The 19,950-nt window shown below is 48.9% G+C and overlaps 1 protein-coding gene across 1 annotated transcript in view; it reads right to left on the bottom strand.

The window, feature by feature from the left end:
• LOC311232724 (uncharacterized protein) overlaps positions 1–19,950 on the bottom strand; it is a 41,581-nt gene that overhangs the window by 6,998 nt on the left and 14,633 nt on the right. Inside the window, exons 3-11 of the mRNA XM_084338303.1 lie at positions 14,191–14,252; positions 13,648–13,677; positions 13,352–13,503; positions 9,111–9,280; positions 3,167–3,325; positions 1,119–1,226; positions 580–614; positions 429–478; positions 1–4 (exon numbers count right to left, since the gene is read on the bottom strand). The exon at positions 1–4 is cut by the window's left edge and continues 28 nt beyond it. Coding sequence (XP_084194429.1) covers positions 1–4; positions 429–478; positions 580–614; positions 1,119–1,226; positions 3,167–3,325; positions 9,111–9,280; positions 13,352–13,503; positions 13,648–13,677; positions 14,191–14,252 — 770 coding nt within the window. The remainder of the gene's footprint in view (positions 5–428; positions 479–579; positions 615–1,118; positions 1,227–3,166; positions 3,326–9,110; positions 9,281–13,351; positions 13,504–13,647; positions 13,678–14,190; positions 14,253–19,950) is intronic.

Here is a 19,950-nt window from a genome sequence, read left to right as displayed (position 1 = left end):
GTTCCTGTTGGGGAAACACATAAAATCACATATTTAGTTTAAAACCAACCAACAAAGAACATTTCATGTGGAAATAGTGGGAATTGGTCAAATTGGTGAGCAGTCACAAATATCGCGGGGGGTTTATTGAATTTGCGTTGGTTCTTGTGATGGCTGAATTGCACAATCCTTGAGGGTCTGAGTTATAATTTCGCTACTCGAGACTTTTTCCGAGACAGTAAGTTCATTTGACTTATTCTAGTCTAACGACACCTAGATTTATCAATAGCAATAGTAATATATATGTAACGTTAATGCCACAATAAATTTGATCTTATCGGCCGATTGCAGTCAACAAGGCACATATCGGCCGATACCGATAGGTAACCGATATATATCGGTGCGCCCCTAATTATATAAATGTATTTTATTTAGCCGTATTCTCTGACCTGGGTCTTCAGCGCCGCTGGCGGACTTGGTCTTCGATGCGCCGGCTTTCCTGTGGAGAGAGAAGAGCAGATCAAACCTTGTTATCCTGGGAGCCGAACATACAACATACTAGCTCTGGTCATGTGAGACAGGAAGAACAGGCGAACTGACCTTGTAATGATGCCAGCCATCTTGAAGCTCGTCCACTAGTAGAGAAGTAGAAGGGAAGAGAAATAAATAGTAGTAGAAGAAAAGTACAGCCTGGTTTAGCCTGGTTAAATAACAATGTTCTTAACCCTTTCACTGCCACACGACAGCCGGTTCACCCTTTCACTGTGACAATACAGAAGGTTAGCCCTTTACTATCACACAACCGACGGCGATGCTCCATCATTAGCATCATTAGCTCCGCGGATACGGAGCTAATGATGGAGCATCGCCGTCGGTTGTGTGATAGTAAAGGGTTAACCTTCTGTCGTGTGGCAGTGAAAGGGTTAACCTCAGGGTTCCCACAGACATTGCAAAATGAAATTCAAGGACTTTCAAGTGCTTTTTCAAGCACTCTTTCATTTAAAAAGGGCACTTAAAAGGATCCAATTAACTTTTTTTAGATGCAGTTTTCGGATCCAATATTTATGGCTTAAAACCAATTTCCGACAATTTTCTTTGTTGTTCTCAGCTGTATTAAAATGTTTTAAAATGTTTTGTACCTTCGCTGCTACATTCATGGAAGCAGTGATCTGCTGGTCTCTGATGGCCAGGCTGGTGGCATCGGCTAAATCCTTGGCATCTTCAGACCTCACCATACACACTGATGCCTAGAGAGGAAGGGGGGGGGGGGGAGAGGGAGGGAGAGAGGGAGAGAGAGAGAGAGGAGAGAGAGGGGGGGCAGAGCCAGCCCAGAGAGATAGAAAATAAAGAGAGGTCTGTATTAAGGCCATGGTTACACTGGGTTAAAACAGCAACGTTCTATTTTCGAATGATTACGTTTGCATGTCCAAGTTAAAAAGAAACGCAGTTTTGGCAGGAAAACACGTTTTCCTAGTGGCAACGCTCAAAACGTGTTTTCGTTTTGGAAACTCGCCGACAATGGTGCCATGTAATTTGCGCGAGCCGGATACGGAGCCGTTCTGCCCAACGCCCATGCGCAGTAGAGACCTGCACGTTATTTCCAGTGTTTACAGCAGAGCTGTCCCAAGTAGCTGCGGCTACCAACGTGTTGTCAAGTTATTGTTATAAGGAGCCCAGTCCAAACTACAACAGTCTGCATTCCCTCAACAATTGTTTTGTATTGAGCCGTATTGTATTGTACCCATTCTGCAATCTGTTAAATAACGTTTACATCCATTTATTCTGCTAGCATTAACGTTACTACGCTGCTAGCCACAATGCTATACAGTTATAATGGCATATCCCAATCACGTTAGCACGTAAGCTAACAAAATCGGCTACCTTTTTGGGAGACTAAACTCCGCTCTTGGTGGTCAATTGTGTTGATGTTAGTTTTGTTTCATCAACAAATCATCAACAAATGAGGCAGAACACACAGTGAATGTATCCGTTTTTGTTTATTGGACTTTATTTCTTGCTGAAAAATAAATGCCATGTAGCTAAAAGGCTCATGCGAGGTATAAAGATGGTGGCTTTTCTGAGATTTTGAGCAGGATGTGGAGCGACTCGTTCAAACTTTGATTGGTTGAAAATGGCCTTCATGTTTGAACTACATCGCCACCTACTGCTTTGGCATTGTACTACATGTATATACATCACTCTGTGGTCAGGAGACAAAACAATGTCTAACTTGCCTGCCATTACGTAGCGTTCTGAAAAACAAAACTGAAACTGAAAACGAAACTGGCCCTAGTGTAACCGCAGCCTAAGGCTAAGGTTACACGACAGGAAAACACAGTGAGGTTAGACGACGCGTTGTCTCCTGAGCTCTCCTCGTTGCCAGAAGCCTAGGCGTGGTCAGACGGCAACGATGTCATCACTGAATTCAACACTGAGCATGTGCGGGCAGGTACTCGTCGCGAGCACAGAGCTATAAACACAGAGCGAGCGTGTGTGCATGTGTGAGCGACTCGAGTCGCGAGTGTACCCAGCCTGGTTTAAAGTGCCCCGTCACCAGGTGTACCCAGCCTGGTTTAAAGTGCCCCGTCACCAGGTGTACCCAGCCTGGTTTAAAGTGCCCCGTCACCAGGTGTACCCACTACCCAGCCTGGTTTAAAGTGCCCCGTCACCAGGTGTACCCAGCCTGGTTTAAAGTGCCCCGTCACCAGGTGTACCCAGCCTGGTTTAAAGTGCCACGTCACCAGGTGTACCCAGCCTGGTTTAAAGTGCCCCGTCACCAGGTGTACCCAGCCTGGTTTAAAGTGCCCTGTCACCAGGTGTACCCAGCCTGGTTTAAAGTGCCCCGTCACCAGGTGTACCCAGCCTGGTTTAAAGTGCCCCGTCACCAGGTGTACCCAGCCTGGTTTAAAGTGCCCCGTCACCAGGTGTACCCAGCCTGGTTTAAAGTGCCCCGTCACCAGGTGTACCCAGCCTGGTTTAAAGTGCCCCGTCACCAGGTGTACCCAGCCTGGTTTAAAGTGCCCCGTCACCAGGTGTACCCAGCCTGGTTTAAAGTGCCCCGTCACCAGGTGTACCCAGCCTGGTTTAAAGTGCCCCGTCACCAGGTGTACCCAGCCTGGTTTAAAGTGCCCCGTCACCAGGTGTACCCAGCCTGGTTTAAAGTGCCCAGTCACCAGGGGAGCTGTACCTTCTGTCCCTGCTCCTCGCGGCCGGGCAGCAGCACCAGGTTGTTGATCTTGCCGAAGGACCCGACCAGGTCGGTGACTTCCTGCTCCGTGGCGTCCGCGGGGATGCCCGTCAGATAGAGCAGGCGAGCAGGAGGAAGATGATGCAATTCAGATATGATCTGAATTAAAAAAAAAGAAAAAAAAAAAAGAAAAAAAAAAATTATCTAACCCTAATTAACCATACTGTCATCATGCACTTGTCCTAATAAACGAACCTACACTGTAGCACTCAACACTTTGATGAACATTGTTACTCAGCTGATAGAGTTGTGCCCTTCCTGATGGCTTGTCGTACAGAACTTGTAAGTCGCTTTGGATAAAAGCGTTTCAGCTAAATGACTAAATGTAAATGTAAATGTAGATGCTTCTTCTTCGCCGGTGGAGGTTTGGCAGACTGGACATATAGAAGAGACGGGGGGGGGGGGGGGGGGGGGTAGTTTGAGACGGGACAGGAGGGGGGGGGGGGTTAGTTTGGAGACGGGACAGGAGGGGGGGGGGGGTTAGTTTGGAGACGGGACAGGAGGGGGGGGGGGGGGGGTAGTTTGAGACGGGACAGGAGGGGGGGGGGGTAGTTTGGAGACGGGACAGGAGGGGGGGGGGGGTAGTTTGGAGACGGGACAGGAGGGGGGGGGGGGGGGGGTTAGTTTGGAGACGGGACAGGAGGGGGGGTAGTTTGGTGAAGTCGATTAGATTTTTAGCATTTTCCATTCACATAGGTGAAATAGTTAGCATTAGCTTTGCAGGTGTTTCACTAATGGTTAAGGTCAGGACCATGACACCACACTCTGCAGTCTGGGCTCAGTTATCTCCCCGACACACTAATGGTTAAGGTCAGGACCATGACACCACACTCTGCAGTCTGGGCTCAGTTATCTCCCCGACACACTAATGGTTAAGGTTAGGACCATGACACCACACTCTGCAGTCTGGGCTCAGTTATCTCCCCGACACACTAATGGTTAAGGTCAGGACCATGACACCACACTCTGCAGTCTGGGCTCAGTTATCTCCCCGACACACTAAGGGTTAAGGTCAGGACCATGACACCACACTCTGCAGTCTGGGCTCAGTTATCTCCCCGACACACTAATGGTTAAGGTTAGGACCATGACACCACACTCTGCAGTCTGGGCTCAGTTATCTCCCCGACACACTAATGGTTAAGGTCAGGACCATGACACCACACTCTGCAGTCTGGGCTCAGTTATCTCCCCGACACACTAAGGGTTAAGGTCAGGACCATGACACCACACTCTGCAGTCTGGGCTCAGTTATCTCCCTGACACACTAAGGGTTAAGGTCAGGACCATGACACCACACTCTGCAGTCTGGGCTCAGTTATCTCCCCGACACACTAAGGGTTAAGGTCAGGACCATGACACCACACTCTGCAGTCTGGGCTCAGTTATCTCCCCGACACACTAAGGGTTAAGGTTAGGACCATGACACCACACTCTGCAGTCTGGGCTCAGTTATCTCCCCGACACACTAAGGGTTAAGGTTAGGACCATGACACCACACTCTGCAGTCTGGGCTCAGTTATCTCCCCGACACACTAAGGGTTAAGGTTAGGACCATGACACCACACTCTGCAGTCTGGGCTCAGTTATCTCCCCGACACACTAAGGGTTAAGGTCAGGACCATGACACCACACTCTGCAGTCTGGGCTCAGTTATCTCCCCGACACACTAAGGGTTAAGGTTAGGACTTGGGGAGGAAAAGCTGATCCTAGACCAGAGGGATGGACCCAGAAATTATACTTGAAAGTAGAGGTACCGTCTCAAAATCGTACTCAAGTAAAAGTCAGAGTATCTGGCTAAAAACACACTTGAGTAAAAGTCAAAAAGTTTCTACTTCTAAATGTACTTAAGTACTAAAGATTTAAAGTAAAAACTTTTTTTCTGACTGTCTATTCTTCTGATAGCAGGTATTTAATCAAAGATCCCAGCTTTCTAGTCTCGCACAAGGACCAATCAGCACGGGTGTGGGCGGGTTAATCTTCCATCGATGGGGATTTGATTGGCTGTTTAAGGTAAAAAAAAAGTGCGGCCGCAGGATTAATAACGTTAACGTTATAGTTCGGCCAAAGAAACAAGTATACTAATTAAAATAGTTGGACCTGCGAGATTTGTACGTTGTAGGTCTGCATTTTAAATGTAAGGAGAAAAAAGTATGTTTTTTTCCTCTGAAATGTAATTGAGTAAAAGTACAAGTATACAAACCTAATAATACTTGAGTAAAGTACAAATCCCCCAAAACAGTACTTAAGTGTTGTAACAGAGTACGTCGACCCACCGTGTCCCTCTCCTTTTTTTTTTTGTAATAAACACGGAATGTCCAGTCAGGTATCTTTGTGGAGGTAATACTTTATATAACGTTGTCGAGCATATACACAAGCGAGCCACATCCAGTCAGTACGTAAGTCGGTCTAGTGTCGTAAAACCCCCGTGTTACCATGGTGACGTACGGCAGGTTACCGTAATGACTCTAATACTCTGACATCTCCCCCTTTTAATTTTACTTCCTTTGTTAACGTAAACAAATACACTTTCTGTATTAACAAGGCTATATATAGCAAACAATAGGAACATCCTGTAAAGTGGAAACAGTGCTATTCTTCTATAACATCAATAAAGAATATTCAACATTCAGAGTAGCAAATGATTATTAAATCGCAACAGTTTACATTCTGGAACTCTTTTGACATTTGTTATGTGGTTATGTGGTTTACATTCTGGAACTCTTTTGACATTTGTTATGTGGTTAACTTTACCACCTGGAACTCTTTTCCCTCATTTCCCCCCCCTGAAAGGCCCTGAGTGTGACATCATGTCAACTCACAAGTCCAGTCTGACAACTGGCCTAAGGATCCGTCCAGACCTGGACTGCGACAGTCCTTCAGTACCAGCAGGCACGTCGACACTGGTGTTACCTGGCTCTTGACCGGTGTCCTTGGGAACTGGTGAGACTGGTGCTGTGCTCCCAACTGGCCCTGGAGAGGGTACCCCCTGGAGGTGGCGCCGGGTGCGCCGGAATGACGCTCCCTGCTGCGTCTCAATGATGTAAGAGCGTGGCGTGACACTCTCGCTGGTCACTACTGCAGGGGCTGTCCAGGATTTCTGGTGGTCCAGCTTGGTGAGGACATTACCACCAGGCTGTAGTGGAGGTAGGGGTCTCGCCCCGTGACGTCGGTTGTAGTAGAAGGCTTGCTTCTTCTTTTCAGCCTCGTCCTTCTGCTTGATCTGTCGCTTGTCTGGCCATGAGGGCTGCAAGTTCCTCTCGAGTGTAGGCAGTCGTTCTCATGTTCCGACCCATCAGAAGCTCCGCTGGGCTGGCCCCTGTGGTGCTACACGGTGTCGACCTGTAGCACATGAGTGCGATGAGAGGGTCCTTCTGTTTCAGGATTCGCTTTGCGGTCTGCACCGCCCTCTCCGCGTGACCATTGCCTTGTGGGTTGTGTGGGCTTGAGGTGATATGTTTGAAGTCAAGCTCACAGGCTAGGTCTCGAAACTCAGCGCCCGAGAACTGTGGCCCGTTGTCGCTCACGACCACGTCCGGGACGCCATAACGGGCGCACGTTGTTTTCAGCTTCAGCGCGAAATCGTCGTCGCCATGTGCAGTATCTCTATATATCTAGAGTAGTAGTCTGAGATTATCAAGTAGCTCTGTTTGTTATGCTCACATAAATCTAGAGCTATACGCTCCCATGGTCTGTCAGGGAGCGGAGTCGAGATCAACGGCTCCCTCTGTTGCGCTCTTCTCAGCTCACAGCAGGACTGACACGACGAGACCTTGTGTTTCAGCTGCGAGGAAATGCCCGGCCACCAGACAGAGGCGTTTGCCCTCTCCCGACACTTTGAGAGCCCTTGATGTCCGTCATGGATTCTCTCGAGGATTTCTGTCCTCAGTGTCTCTGGTATCAATATGCGACTTCCTCTGATGACCATTCCGTCATACTCTGAAAGTTCACTTTTCGCCGGGAAGTACTCTCTTATGACGCTTGGTACTGTATTCACGTGTTCAGGCCATCCTGACCTGATGTACCTGATCACTGTCTGCAGCTTTTCATCAGCTGCTGTAGCTTTTCGGATGCTGTCCATCCTCTGTGGAGTAGCTGGCACGTTGTTGATGACAGCTGCGATGTAGCACTCCACATCGGAGTGTGTGTCTTTCTGGTTCTCTGTGTGTCTCAGGGGGCTCCTTGACAGTGTGTCTGCCACTACAAGGGTCTTCCCAGGCGCATACTCTGCCACTGGCTTAAAGCGCATGAGCCGCATGAGAAGTCTCTGGCACCTTAGTGGGACGTTGTCCAAATCCTTGCTGTTCATTAGTGGGACCAGGGGCTTGTGGTCAGTCACTAGCTTGAAACTCTCAAGGCCGTAGAGGTATTTCTCGAACCTCTCACAGGCCCAGACACTCGCCAAACACTCTTTTTCGATTTGCGCGTACCTAGTTTCCGCGTCAGTCAGCCTCCTGGAGCAGTACGCGACTGGCTTCCAGTCTTCTCCATGGAGCTGCAGCAGCACCGCACCGATCCCGTAGCTGCTTGCGTCAGCCGAGACTGCAGTGGGTCTGTTGACGTCGTAGAAGGTTAACACCGGCGATGTCATCAGGAGCTCTTTCAACTTCTCAAAAGCTGTTTGTTGTGCTGGGCCCCAGGTCCAGACTGTTTTGGACCGGAGCAACTCGTACAGTGGCTGGCCCACTGTGGACAGGTTTGGCACGTATTTCCCCAGATAGTTCACCATGCCGAGGACTCGTTTGAGCTCGTGCACGTTCTCGGGCGCGGCGAGCTCCCGGATGGCCAGCACTTTTGCTGGATCTGGCCGCACGCCCGAGGCATCGACCACCTGCCCCAGGAAATGGATCTGCTTCTGCCTGAGCACGCACTTGTCCTTGTTGAGCTTGAGCCCAGCAGACTCGACTCTCTCCAGGACCTTCTGGAGGCAGAGGTCATGTTCTTCCGCATCTTTCCCGTACACTATGATGTCGTCCATATAGACGGCGACGCCTTGCAGGCCTTCGAGTGTCTCCGTCATCTCCGGCGCGCTTGTTATTCCAAACGGTAGGCGCCGGAAACAGTACCTGCCGAATGGAGTGATGAAGGTGGTCAGCCGGGCGCTCTCGCTGTGCAGAGGTATCTGGAAGAACCCTGAGGCTGCATCGAGGCTGGAGAACATTGTTGCTCCACTCAGCTTGGCTGTGATCTCTTCCGCTGTAGGTAGGATGAATCTCTCTCTCTTGACCTGTACATTTAGCTTCTTAAGATCAACACATACACGCGCCTTCCCAGTCTTTTTTAGCACCGGCACCATGGGGGCACACCAGTCCGTTGGCTCGGTTACCACCTCTATGATGACGTTCTCCTCCATGCGGCGAAGCTCCTCCCTGACCTTGGGCATGAGTGGTATTGGGACTCTGCGTGCTGTGTGCACCGCGTATGGAATGGCGTCGTCCTTGAGCCTAATCCTTACCGGCTCTGTCTTTAGTGTGCCATGGTCTCCAAAGGCACCGTGGACCTCCTCGATCCGTTTCACGAGGCCCATCTCTGCTGCTGTGGACCGGCTGAGTAAGTTGTTGACAGACTTCCCTCTGATGACAAACACTGGGAATGAGTATGATTTGTCCTTGTATGCAGTGTTGACTTGAAATTGTCCTTGACAATCTAATTTACCCCCTGGGCTGCTCAGTGATACGCTGGTCTGGCTTAGTTCCCTCTCTGGGATAAGCACATTAAAAGTCTCCTCGCACATAACACTAGCATCTGCCCCAGTATCAATCTTGAACTGCACTGGTGTTGCACCAATGAGGAGCTGCACTGTCCACTGCTCATTACCAGTGTTTGCATTCACTGATCCCAAGAAGTATTCACTCTGTTCATCTGTCTCTGTTACTTCACTCACCGCTTTGGATTTGCACCGACTATGCCAGTGCCCAGTCCTGTTGCATTTATTGCAAGTTGAATTTCGTGCGGGGCACCACTCTGGATCCTTGTGCGCCATAAGCCCACAACGGCCGCACTTCCCTCCGTGTTCCGCGCCTTTTCCTCCTCCCTTGGCATAGCTTTTTTTTTCTGCAGAAACAAACAAACGTTGCACTTAAATTAACTTTAATAGCATTTAGGTTTTTTAAATATTTGTTTACATGTCCAGTAGGGCTGACCCCTATTAATCGATTAGTCGACTAATCGGTCGAAAGGAGCCGTAGTCGACTGGCCAACCTCTTAGTCGAGAGAAAACAATTAAAAATAAATAAAAAAAACATTCTTTCCAAAAGAAAAGAGGCCTAGAAGCGTGGCTAACGCTAATGGCACGGATACCAGAGGCTAACTGCCTAAGAAAACAGGCACAGAGGCACTGAAAGAGGATTTCATCCATCTAATGAACACACTAGACTAGACAAATATCAAGATGTATCCATCAGTGGACCAATTGCATGCTTTTGCAGAGGACAAGAAGCATTCAGTCGACTCCTTCAGACATTAAGCACCCCCCACAGCCCAAATGGAATGATACAAAATTTATTAAAAAAAAAAATATATATATATGTTTTATGTCGACCAATAATCGACTAACGGCAAATTTTGGCCAATCCTATTCGACCATCCAAATCCTTAGTCGGGGACAGCCCTAATGTCCAGACATGCCTGTAAATTAGCAGATTAATAATGAATATATACATATTACATTGACTGATGTGTAGCAGATTAATAATGAATAGGGCAAACAACCATCTGCCTGAGAACGGTGCCTACCAGAGTGGTGTTGGTGTAGGGGGCACCTACCAGAGAGGTGTTGGTGTAGGGGGCACCTACCAGAGTGGTGTTGGTGTAGGGGGCACCTACCAGAGTGGTGTTGGTGTAGAGGGCACCTACCAGAGTGGTGTTGGTGTAGGGGGCACCTACCAGAGAGGTGTTGGTGTAGAGGGCACCTACCAGAGTGGTGTTGGTGTAGAGGGCACCTACCAGAGAGGTGTTGGTGTAGAGAGCACCTACCAGAGAGGTGTTGGTGTAGAGGGCACCTACCAGAGTGGTGTTGGTGTAGAGAGCACCTACCAGAGTGGTGTTGGTGTAGAGAGCACCTACCAGAGTGGTGTTGGTGTAGAGAGCACCTACCAGAGAGGTGTTGGTGTAGAGGGCACCTACCAGAGAGGTGTTGGTGTAGAGAGCACCTACCAGAGTGGTGTTGGTGTAGGGGGCACCTACCAGAGTGGTGTTGGTGTAGAGAGCACCTACCAGAGTGGTGTTGGTGTAGAGAGCACCTACCAGAGTGGTGTTGGTGTAGGGGGCACCTACCAGAGTGGTGTTGGTGTAGAGAGCACCTACCAGAGTGGTGTTGGTGTAGAGAGCACCTACCAGAGAGGTGTTGGTGTAGAGGGCACCTACCAGAGTGGTGTTGGTGTAGAGAGCACCTACCAGAGTGGTGTTGGTGTAGAGGGCACCTACCAGAGTGGTGTTGGTGTAGAGGGCACCTACCAGAGTGGTGTTGGTGTAGAGAGCACCTACCAGAGAGGTGTTGGTGTAGAGGGCACCTACCAGAGTGGTGTTGGTGTAGAGGGCACCTACCAGAGTGGTGTTGGTGTAGGGGGCACCTACCAGAGTGGTGTTGGTGTAGGGGGCACCTACCAGAGTGGTGTTGGTGTAGAGGGCACCTACCAGAGTGGTGTTGGTGTAGGGGGCACCTACCAGAGAGGTGTTGGTGTAGGGGGCACATACCAGAGAGGTGTTGGTGTAGAGGGCACCTACCAGAGAGGTGTTGGTGTAGAGGGCACCTACCAGAGTGGTGTTGGTGTAGAGGGCACCTACCAGAGTGGTGTTGGTGTAGAGGGCACCTACCAGAGTGGTGTTGGTGTAGAGGGCACCTACCAGAGAGGTGTTGGTGTAGAGGGCACCTACCAGAGTGGTGTTGGCGTAGAGAGCACCTACCAGAGTGGTGTTGGTGTAGAGGGCACCTACCAGAGTGGTGTTGGTGTAGAGAGCACCTACCAGAGTGGTGTTGGTGTAGAGAGCACCTACCAGAGTGGTGTTGGTGTAAAGAGCACCTACCAGAGAGGTGTTGGTGTAGAGAGCACCTACCAGAGTGGTGTTGGTGTAGAGGGCACCTACCAGAGTGGTGTTGGTGTAGAGGGCACCTACCAGAGAGGTGTTGGTGTAGAGGGCACCTACCAGAGTGGTGTTGGTGTAGAGAGCACCTACCAGAGTGGTGTTGGTGTAGAGAGCACCTACCAGAGAGGTGTTGGTGTAGAGGGCACCTACCAGAGAGGTGTTGGTGTAGAGGGCACCTACCAGAGTGGTGTTGGTGTAGAGGGCACCTACCAGAGTGGTGTTGGTGTAGAGGGCACCTACCAGAGTGGTGTTGGTGTAGAGAGCACCTACCAGAGTGGTGTTGGTGTAGGGGGCACCTACCAGAGAGGTGTTGGTGTAGGGGGCACCTACCAGAGTGGTGTTGGTGTAGAGGGCACCTACCAGAGTGGTGTTGGTGTAGAGAGCACCTACCAGAGTGGTGTTGGTGTAGAGAGCACCTACCAGAGTGGTGTTGGTGTAGAGAGCACCTACCAGAGAGGTGTTGGTGTAGGGGGCACCTACCAGAGAGGTGTTGGTGTAGAGAGCACCTACCAGAGAGGTGTTGGTGTAGAGAGCACCTACCAGAGAGGTGTTGGTGTAGAGAGCACCTACCAGAGTGGTGTTGGTGTAGAGAGCACCTACCAGAGTGGTGTTGGTGTAGAGGGCACCTACCAGAGTGGTGTTGGTGTAGAGGGCACCTACCAGAGTGGTGTTGGTGTAGAGGGCACCTACCAGAGAGGTGTTGGTGTAGGGGGCACCTACCAGAGTGGTGTTGGTGTAGAGGGCACCTACCAGAGTGGTGTTGGTGTAGGGGGCACCTACCAGAGTGGTGTTGGTGTAGAGGGCACCTACCAGAGAGGTGTTGGTGTAGAGAGCACCTACCAGAGTGGTGTTGGTGTAGAGGGCACCTACCAGAGTGGTGTTGGTGTAGAGGGCACCTACCAGAGAGGTGTTGGTGTAGAGGGCACCTACCAGAGTGGTGTTGGTGTAGAGAGCACCTACCAGAGTGGTGTTGGTGTAGAGAGCACCTACCAGAGAGGTGTTGGTGTAGAGGGCACCTACCAGAGAGGTGTTGGTGTAGAGGGCACCTACCAGAGTGGTGTTGGTGTAGAGGGCACCTACCAGAGTGGTGTTGGTGTAGAGGGCACCTACCAGAGTGGTGTTGGTGTAGAGAGCACCTACCAGAGTGGTGTTGGTGTAGGGGGCACCTACCAGAGAGGTGTTGGTGTAGGGGGCACCTACCAGAGTGGTGTTGGTGTAGAGGGCACCTACCAGAGTGGTGTTGGTGTAGAGAGCACCTACCAGAGTGGTGTTGGTGTAGAGAGCACCTACCAGAGTGGTGTTGGTGTAGAGAGCACCTACCAGAGAGGTGTTGGTGTAGGGGGCACCTACCAGAGAGGTGTTGGTGTAGAGAGCACCTACCAGAGAGGTGTTGGTGTAGAGAGCACCTACCAGAGAGGTGTTGGTGTAGAGAGCACCTACCAGAGTGGTGTTGGTGTAGAGAGCACCTACCAGAGTGGTGTTGGTGTAGAGGGCACCTACCAGAGTGGTGTTGGTGTAGAGGGCACCTACCAGAGTGGTGTTGGTGTAGAGGGCACCTACCAGAGAGGTGTTGGTGTAGGGGGCACCTACCAGAGTGGTGTTGGTGTAGAGGGCACCTACCAGAGTGGTGTTGGTGTAGGGGGCACCTACCAGAGTGGTGTTGGTGTAGAGGGCACCTACCAGAGAGGTGTTGGTGTAGAGAGCACCTACCAGAGTGGTGTTGGTGTAGGGGGCACCTACCAGAGTGGTGTTGGTGTAGGGGGCACCTACCAGAGTGGTGTTGGTGTAGAGGGCACCTACCAGAGTGGTGTTGGTGTAGGGGGCACCTACCAGAGTGGTGTTGGTGTAGAGGGCACCTACCAGAGTGGTGTTGGTGTAGGGGGCACCTACCAGAGTGGTGTTGGTGTAGAGGGCACCTACCAGAGAGGTGTTGGTGTAGAGGGCACCTACCAGAGTGGTGTTGGTGTAGAGAGCACCTACCAGAGAGGTGTTGGTGTAGAGAGCACCTACCAGAAAGGTGTTGGTGTAGAGAGCACCTACCAGAGAGGTGTTGGTGTAGAGAGCAGGAGGCGGGCTTGCGCTTCAAGGGGGGCGTGGGAGTCCTGGACAGCGAGTGTGACACGGAGCGGGACGGAGAGCGCTCCCGGGGCCGCCGCGGCTTACGCTCATCATGGACGGGAGAGTTCTCGCCCCTGGGGATTGGTCGGAAGGAATGGCAGGAAGAAGGGGAGGAACAAATGTGAGATGAGATGACGAGCGAATGCAGTAAAACACGGAGGAAGAGCCTGATGCATAAAAAAACAAAGAATTGCTTTGGAAACTGAAGTCAAACTCACTTTGGTCGATTAGGTTTCCAGTCTGGATACCTTTATACACGCACACATGGGAGACAAATAAACTGTTAAAACATCATTACATCCTGACATGAACAGTTGGCCTAAAGGTAAAGGGTGATTGTGTGAACAGGTTGTTAGTATGGACTATAAAGGTTGTTAGTATGGACTATAAAGGTTGTTAGTATGGACTATAAAGGTTGTTAGTATGGACTATAAAGGTTGTTAGTATGGACTAGTTGTTAGTATGGACTATAAAGGTTGTTAGTATGGACTATAAAGGTTGTTAGTATGGACTATAAAGGTTGTTAGTATGGACTATAAAGGAGGTAACCTTTCAAGACCCGAGAAGCACCCGGTTGGTTGTTCAGGAAGAACTTTCCATGGATAGAGAACGGTGTATTTTGGATGTTTAAAAACAGGTTAAAATGCTATTCGTGTTGTTTTTGGCATGAATTGGCTTCACGGTACTTCCAGGGCCATGGCGTAGCAAGACAAAAGAAGTGGCTCTAAGTTCACACGAGAGTTACTGAAGGTGGTCCTCACTTGTTGCGCAGGTCCCTGCAGGCGGCAGTGTGTTCCACAGTGTTGATGTGTTCGCTCCAGTCCTGAAAGAACAACAACAGGGAGCAGGAAGACGTCACAATCACAGAGGACGAAGAGCACATCATCTACATAGAGTGATGTATCAGTGATTCAGGTTTTGGGACAGTGATGATTCTACAGAGGCCAATAACAAATGTAATGAAACTCTGACAGTCAGCTCTTTAGCCTCACATTCCTTTGATGTAGGATTCATATTTCAGTATTAAAAGATGCTTTAAAAAGATGTCATAGATAACATTCAGCGACTAGATGTCACACTAGAGCACCAGCATCTAATTTATCCAATCAGGTGCATTCCATGTGGGGAAATGGGAAGTAGGGAGGGGATACATGCATGCAACATGTAAACAACCAAATCGTTAACCTCTTGAGCCCGATGGGTCCGGTACCGAACCCAGAATGACATCACGCCATGAATCCATCTCTACAGACTGTATGAATTAATGTTGCGTTTTTCTTTCAAATGTAGCCAAGAGTAAAGACCCTAACCCTGTCAAAACAGCAGTCAGTGTATATTTTCAGCAATATGTTTGTTTACCAATAGGCAAAAGTGTTATTAGTGAAATATGAGTTTTGGAAATGTATTCGGAAACCGGCGAATATAGACGCTTGGAAATGCACACCGCCATTTTGTTTGTAGTCCTATGAGGAGAGGAGACCCAGGGCTTTCAATGGCGTTGGAATTTCGAAAAACGACACTACCCAGCTCTAGCCAGCTCCTGTCAATCAAATGACTTGTGGAATAACTTTTTTGTTAATCTTATTTTTTCAGGATTATCTACCACAAGCCTGAAGGCTATTGGCATAAATTAGAACAGTTAGTTTCTCTACATTTCTGTGAATGTCTAGCAAAAACGGTGTTGCAATCTGATGAAAAATGGTGGAGAAATCTACATAATAAAGAAGTAACTGTACTTACAGTAGATTTCATTCACGGTTCTTCCTGCACGCCTGGTGATACTAAATCCAGATTGAACTCTGCCATTGTAAAGAGGAGATTTGGCCCGATCCATAGATGTGCGACTTGTCCATAATAAGGTCATTTATAGGCCTGATATTCTATATTCTATAATAATATTTCAAATTGCATGTGTCCGGATGGCAGAATTCAGTACTCGATCTACAAAACCTTCCGTTTAATCATCTTCCCTTTATTCATTTGCTTAGATTTTTTGTACACGTGATGAAGAATGATTTCATGTCTGGTCATCTTTAGCATGGTGTTATTCACTGTCAAATATATATAATTTTTTTTTATTGATATTCTCCTTTGGTGCATTACAATTTACTCAAGCCTAGTAACAGACAGTATTTCTGACACTGGGAATACATTCCCTGAGGTCCATAGATGTCCCTAGAGACCTTGTAGAAGTGGAGCAATCTTCCATTTACTTAGGTATGTATTTTTAGGCGGATTTTCAGAAAATAGGACTAGGGCTCAAGAGGTTAAATGATCAATTCATTAATCAATATTTCTATTGGGGGAAAACCAATACTTTTATTCCACACCTTTCTAAAATCTCTGGGTGTATTTTTTAAAATGATTACTCACATAAATACGTCATCTATAGCACCTTTAAAAGAAGCTTAAACAGTTTTCTCTTGATGTTTTTTCTGCAGAAGGTGATGCGCCCGTTTATCAACACGTCGGTTTGAGGAACTCGATTCAGTTCAGAGGATTCAGAAACGTGGATCACGTGAAACAACATTATTCTCCTGGGTCTCCTGGGCAGACAGCAGATCTAACCCTGTCCCTGGGCAGACAGCAGATCTAACCCTGTCCCTGGGCAGACAGCAGATCTAACCCTGTCCCTGGGCAGACAGCAGATCTAACCCTGTCCCTGGGCAGACAGCAGATCTAACCCTGACCCTGGGCAGACAGCAGATCTAACCCTGTCCCTGGGCAGACAGCAGATCTAACCCTGTCCCTGGGCAGACAGCAGATCTAACCCTGTCCCTGGGCAGACAGCAGATCTAACCCTGACCCTGGGCAGACAGCAGATCTAACCCTGTCCCTGGGCAGACAGCAGATCTAACCCTGACCCTGGGCAGACAGCAGATCTAACCCTGTCCCTGGGCAGACAGCAGATCTAACCCTGTCCCTGGGCAGACAGCAGATATCTCTGTGAGTCTCCTGGGCAGACAGCAGATATCTCTGTGAGTCTCCTGGGCAGACAGCAGATGTCTCTGTGAGTCTTCTGGGCAGACAGCAGATATCTCTGTGCGTCTCCTGGGCAGACAGCAGATATCTCCACGAGTCTCCTGGGCAGACAGCAGATATCTCCATGAGTCTCCTGGGCAGACAGCAGATATCTCCATGAGTCTCCTGGGCAGACAGCAGATATCTCTGTGAGTCTCCTGGGCAGACAGCAGATATCTCCACAAGTCTCCTGGGCAGACAGCAGATATCTCTGTGCGTCTCCTGGGCAGACAGCAGATATCTCCATGAGTCTCCTGGGCAGACAGCAGATATCTCCATGAGTCTCCTGGGCAGACAGCAGATATCTCCATGAGTCTCCTGGGAAGACAGCAGATATCTCCACGAGTCTGCTGGGCAGACAGCAGATATCTCCACGAGTCTCCTGGGCAGACAGCAGATATCTCCGTGAGTCTCCTGGGCAGACAGCAGATATCTCCATGAGTCTCCTGGGCAGACAGCAGATGTCTCCATGAGTCTCCTGGGCAGACAGCAGATGTCTCCGTGAGTCTCCTGGGCAGACAGCAGATATCTCCATGAGTCTCCTGGGCAGACAGCAGATGTCTCTGTGAGTCTTCTGGGCAGACAGCAGATATCGAGTCTCCTGGGCAGACAGTAGATATCTCCATGAGTCTCCTGGGCAGACAGCAGATATCTCCACAAGTCTCCTGGGCAGACAGCAGATGTCTCCACGAGTCTCCTGGGCAGACAACAGATGTCTCTGTGAGTCTCCTGGGCAGACAGCAGATGTCTCCATGAGTCTCCTGGGCAGACAGCAGATGTCTCCGTGCGTCTCCTGGGCAGACAGCAGATATCTCCGTGCGTCTCCTGGGCAGACAGCAGATATCTCTGTGAGTCTCCTGGGCAGACAGCAGATATCGAGTCTCCTGGGCAGACAGCAGATGTCTCCAATGCGTCTCCTGGGCAGACAGCAGATGACTCCATGAGTCTCCTGGGCAGACAGCAGATATCTCCGTGAGTCTCCTGGGCAGACAGCAGATATCTCCATGAGTCTCCTGGGCAGACAGCAGATGTCTCCATGAGTCTCCTGGGCAGACAGCAGATATCTCCGTGCATCTCCTGGGCAGACAGCAGATATCTCCGTGCGTCTCCTGGGCAGAAGGGCTTGTCTGGATCATACCCAGGTAAAAGGGCTTGTCTGGATCATACCCAGGAAGAAGGGCTTATATGGATCATACCCAGGTAGAAGGGCTTGTCTGGATCATACCCAGGCAGAAGGGCTTGTCTGGATCATACCCAGGTAGAAGGGCTTGTCTGGATCATACCCAGGTAGAAGGGCTTGTCTGGATCATACCCAGGTAGAAGGGCTTGTCTGGATCATACCCAGGAAGAAAGGCTTGTCTGGATCATACCCAGGTAGAAGGGCTTGTCTGGATCATACCCAGGTAGAAGGGCTTGTCTGGATCATACCCAGGAAGAAAGGCTTGTCTGGATCATACCCAGGTAGAAGGGCTTGTCTGGATCATACCCAGGCAGCTTATATGGATCATACCCAGGAAGAAGGGCTTGTCTGGATCATACCCAGGAAGAAGGGCTTATATGGATCATACCCAGGAAGAAGGGCTTGTCTGGATCATACCCAGGCAGCTTGTCTGGATCATACCCAGGCAGCTTGTCTGGATCATACCCAGGCAGCTTGTCTGGATCATACCCAGGTAGAAGGGCTTGTCTGGATCATACCCAGGCAGCTTGTCTGGATCATACCCAGGCAGCTTGTCTGGATCATACCCAGGTAGAAGGGCTTGTCTGGATCATACCCAGGCAGAAGGGCTTGTCTGGGTCGAGCCCAGGCTTTTCTCTTATTCAGCCCAACTCTAAATAAGGACTTAAGATTAGACTACAGGAGCATTAAAAGGTTATAGTGCAGATTTAAACTCTCTTGGATCAGGAAGGACAATTCAATAATAGATCCACAAACTGTAGAGGAATATTCCAGAGTTAATGTTAATATTCCATAATAAATAATGTCCTTTATTTGGCAGTTGCCACTTTATTGGGGTAACTTCAACAACTAAAGGGATACTGTTCACCGCAAGCTAGCTAGCTACTTTGCAGCTAGTACCACATAAAACACTATCGCCAACTAGTCGCTTGTGGCTAACGGTACCAATGCGCTTGGATGAGTAATGCTACTAATGCCAACAGGTCATTGTTCATGTAAGTAGGCTACTGTATATAGGATTTGCTTTGTAACAATGTGTCAAGTGGCCGGGAAGACCAATTTCAGACTTAACTTCAAAATGTGACTGTTTCCCTTTAAGAAATATTATGAAGCCTAATCAATAAGTAGCAACCAGAACAATATCTGATAATGCGCAAGTCTGGAATGAACGTCATGCTGTTTTTATGTGGGCTTTAAGGAACTCCCATTGACAAACAACTGCTGGTCAGAAGTTACCCTCCAACACCTCTTACCCAATTCTGACCAGCCTTTAGGAACCCAAACAAGGGAATGATGCCCAGAAGGTTGTTATTTAAAGGTTTAATTGTGACATCATAAAGGATGGGGCTCAACATTTTAAATCATCACATGTACATTTGACTTCTTCTACTGTGACACTGTATATTTGTAGGCAACACTTGGATCTGAAGACAATTCTATTTTAAGTGCGTTATCGTAGAGCACTCTCCAGGTTATACCAGGTCCAGTAAACTCACTCAAGAGATTTGTGAATAAAGTTATTCTGAGCTCATTTTTAAACATTGAATTGGAATACTTCTCTGCATTTAGACAAGGTTTGGTTTGGAGACGTTGGCTCAGCTTTACGAGTCAGACGAATGTTGTCATTTAGTCATTTGTCACATGACAACCAGAGTCCCGCCCCCCACCGGGATGACAGGAAGCAGGCTGGACACATGAAGTACGATGTGAGGCAATGGGATTTACACAGAAAACAATGTATTGTTTTATTTATTTCTACTATTTAATGGCTCTGCTGTGTGTCAACAATTTAAAGAACAAAAACATACAAATGTTGTCGTCTTGTATGCAAATATCCCATGGTCTCAACGTACTTCCTGTCCATCAGTTCCCTGTGGTGGTGGGCGGGACGTTGGAACTCTATTATGATTGGTTCTTCAGCTACTTTTAAAACCAATTTTTAAATGAGCATTGTAGCATTTAAATCAATGACCATTACTAACTGCAGGCTGACAAGCTGGTTTACAGCTAGCAGTACCCAGTACCCAACGTAGCGGTTTGGCAGTAACCCAGCAACACCTTCTCTTCAGTCATTGAAGTTACAATACAGAAGCCTGGTGAAAAACATCCCAACAGTCAACACATCACAGTGATCCTCATGAACATTAAGGGAAATGCTCTTACCATCTTCTCCAGAGTCAGACAAGAAGATGGATGCCAATTTCCTCACGGCGAGTAGAAAGCTAGCCTGGCCTAGCTTAGCACCATTTCACTTCCATTCAATTGTGCTACGCTAGGCTAGCTTGCAGCCGGATAGTTTTCTACTGAACGCTGAGAGGTA

This window comes from Notolepis coatsorum (genome assembly GCF_963971535.1).
Source record: "Notolepis coatsorum genome assembly, contig: SUPER_7_unloc_2, whole genome shotgun sequence".
Classification (NCBI taxonomy): Eukaryota; Metazoa; Chordata; class Actinopteri; order Aulopiformes; family Paralepididae; genus Notolepis; species Notolepis coatsorum.
Note: the sequence above shows the minus strand (reverse complement) of the source record. Positions and strands in the feature narration are given on the sequence as shown.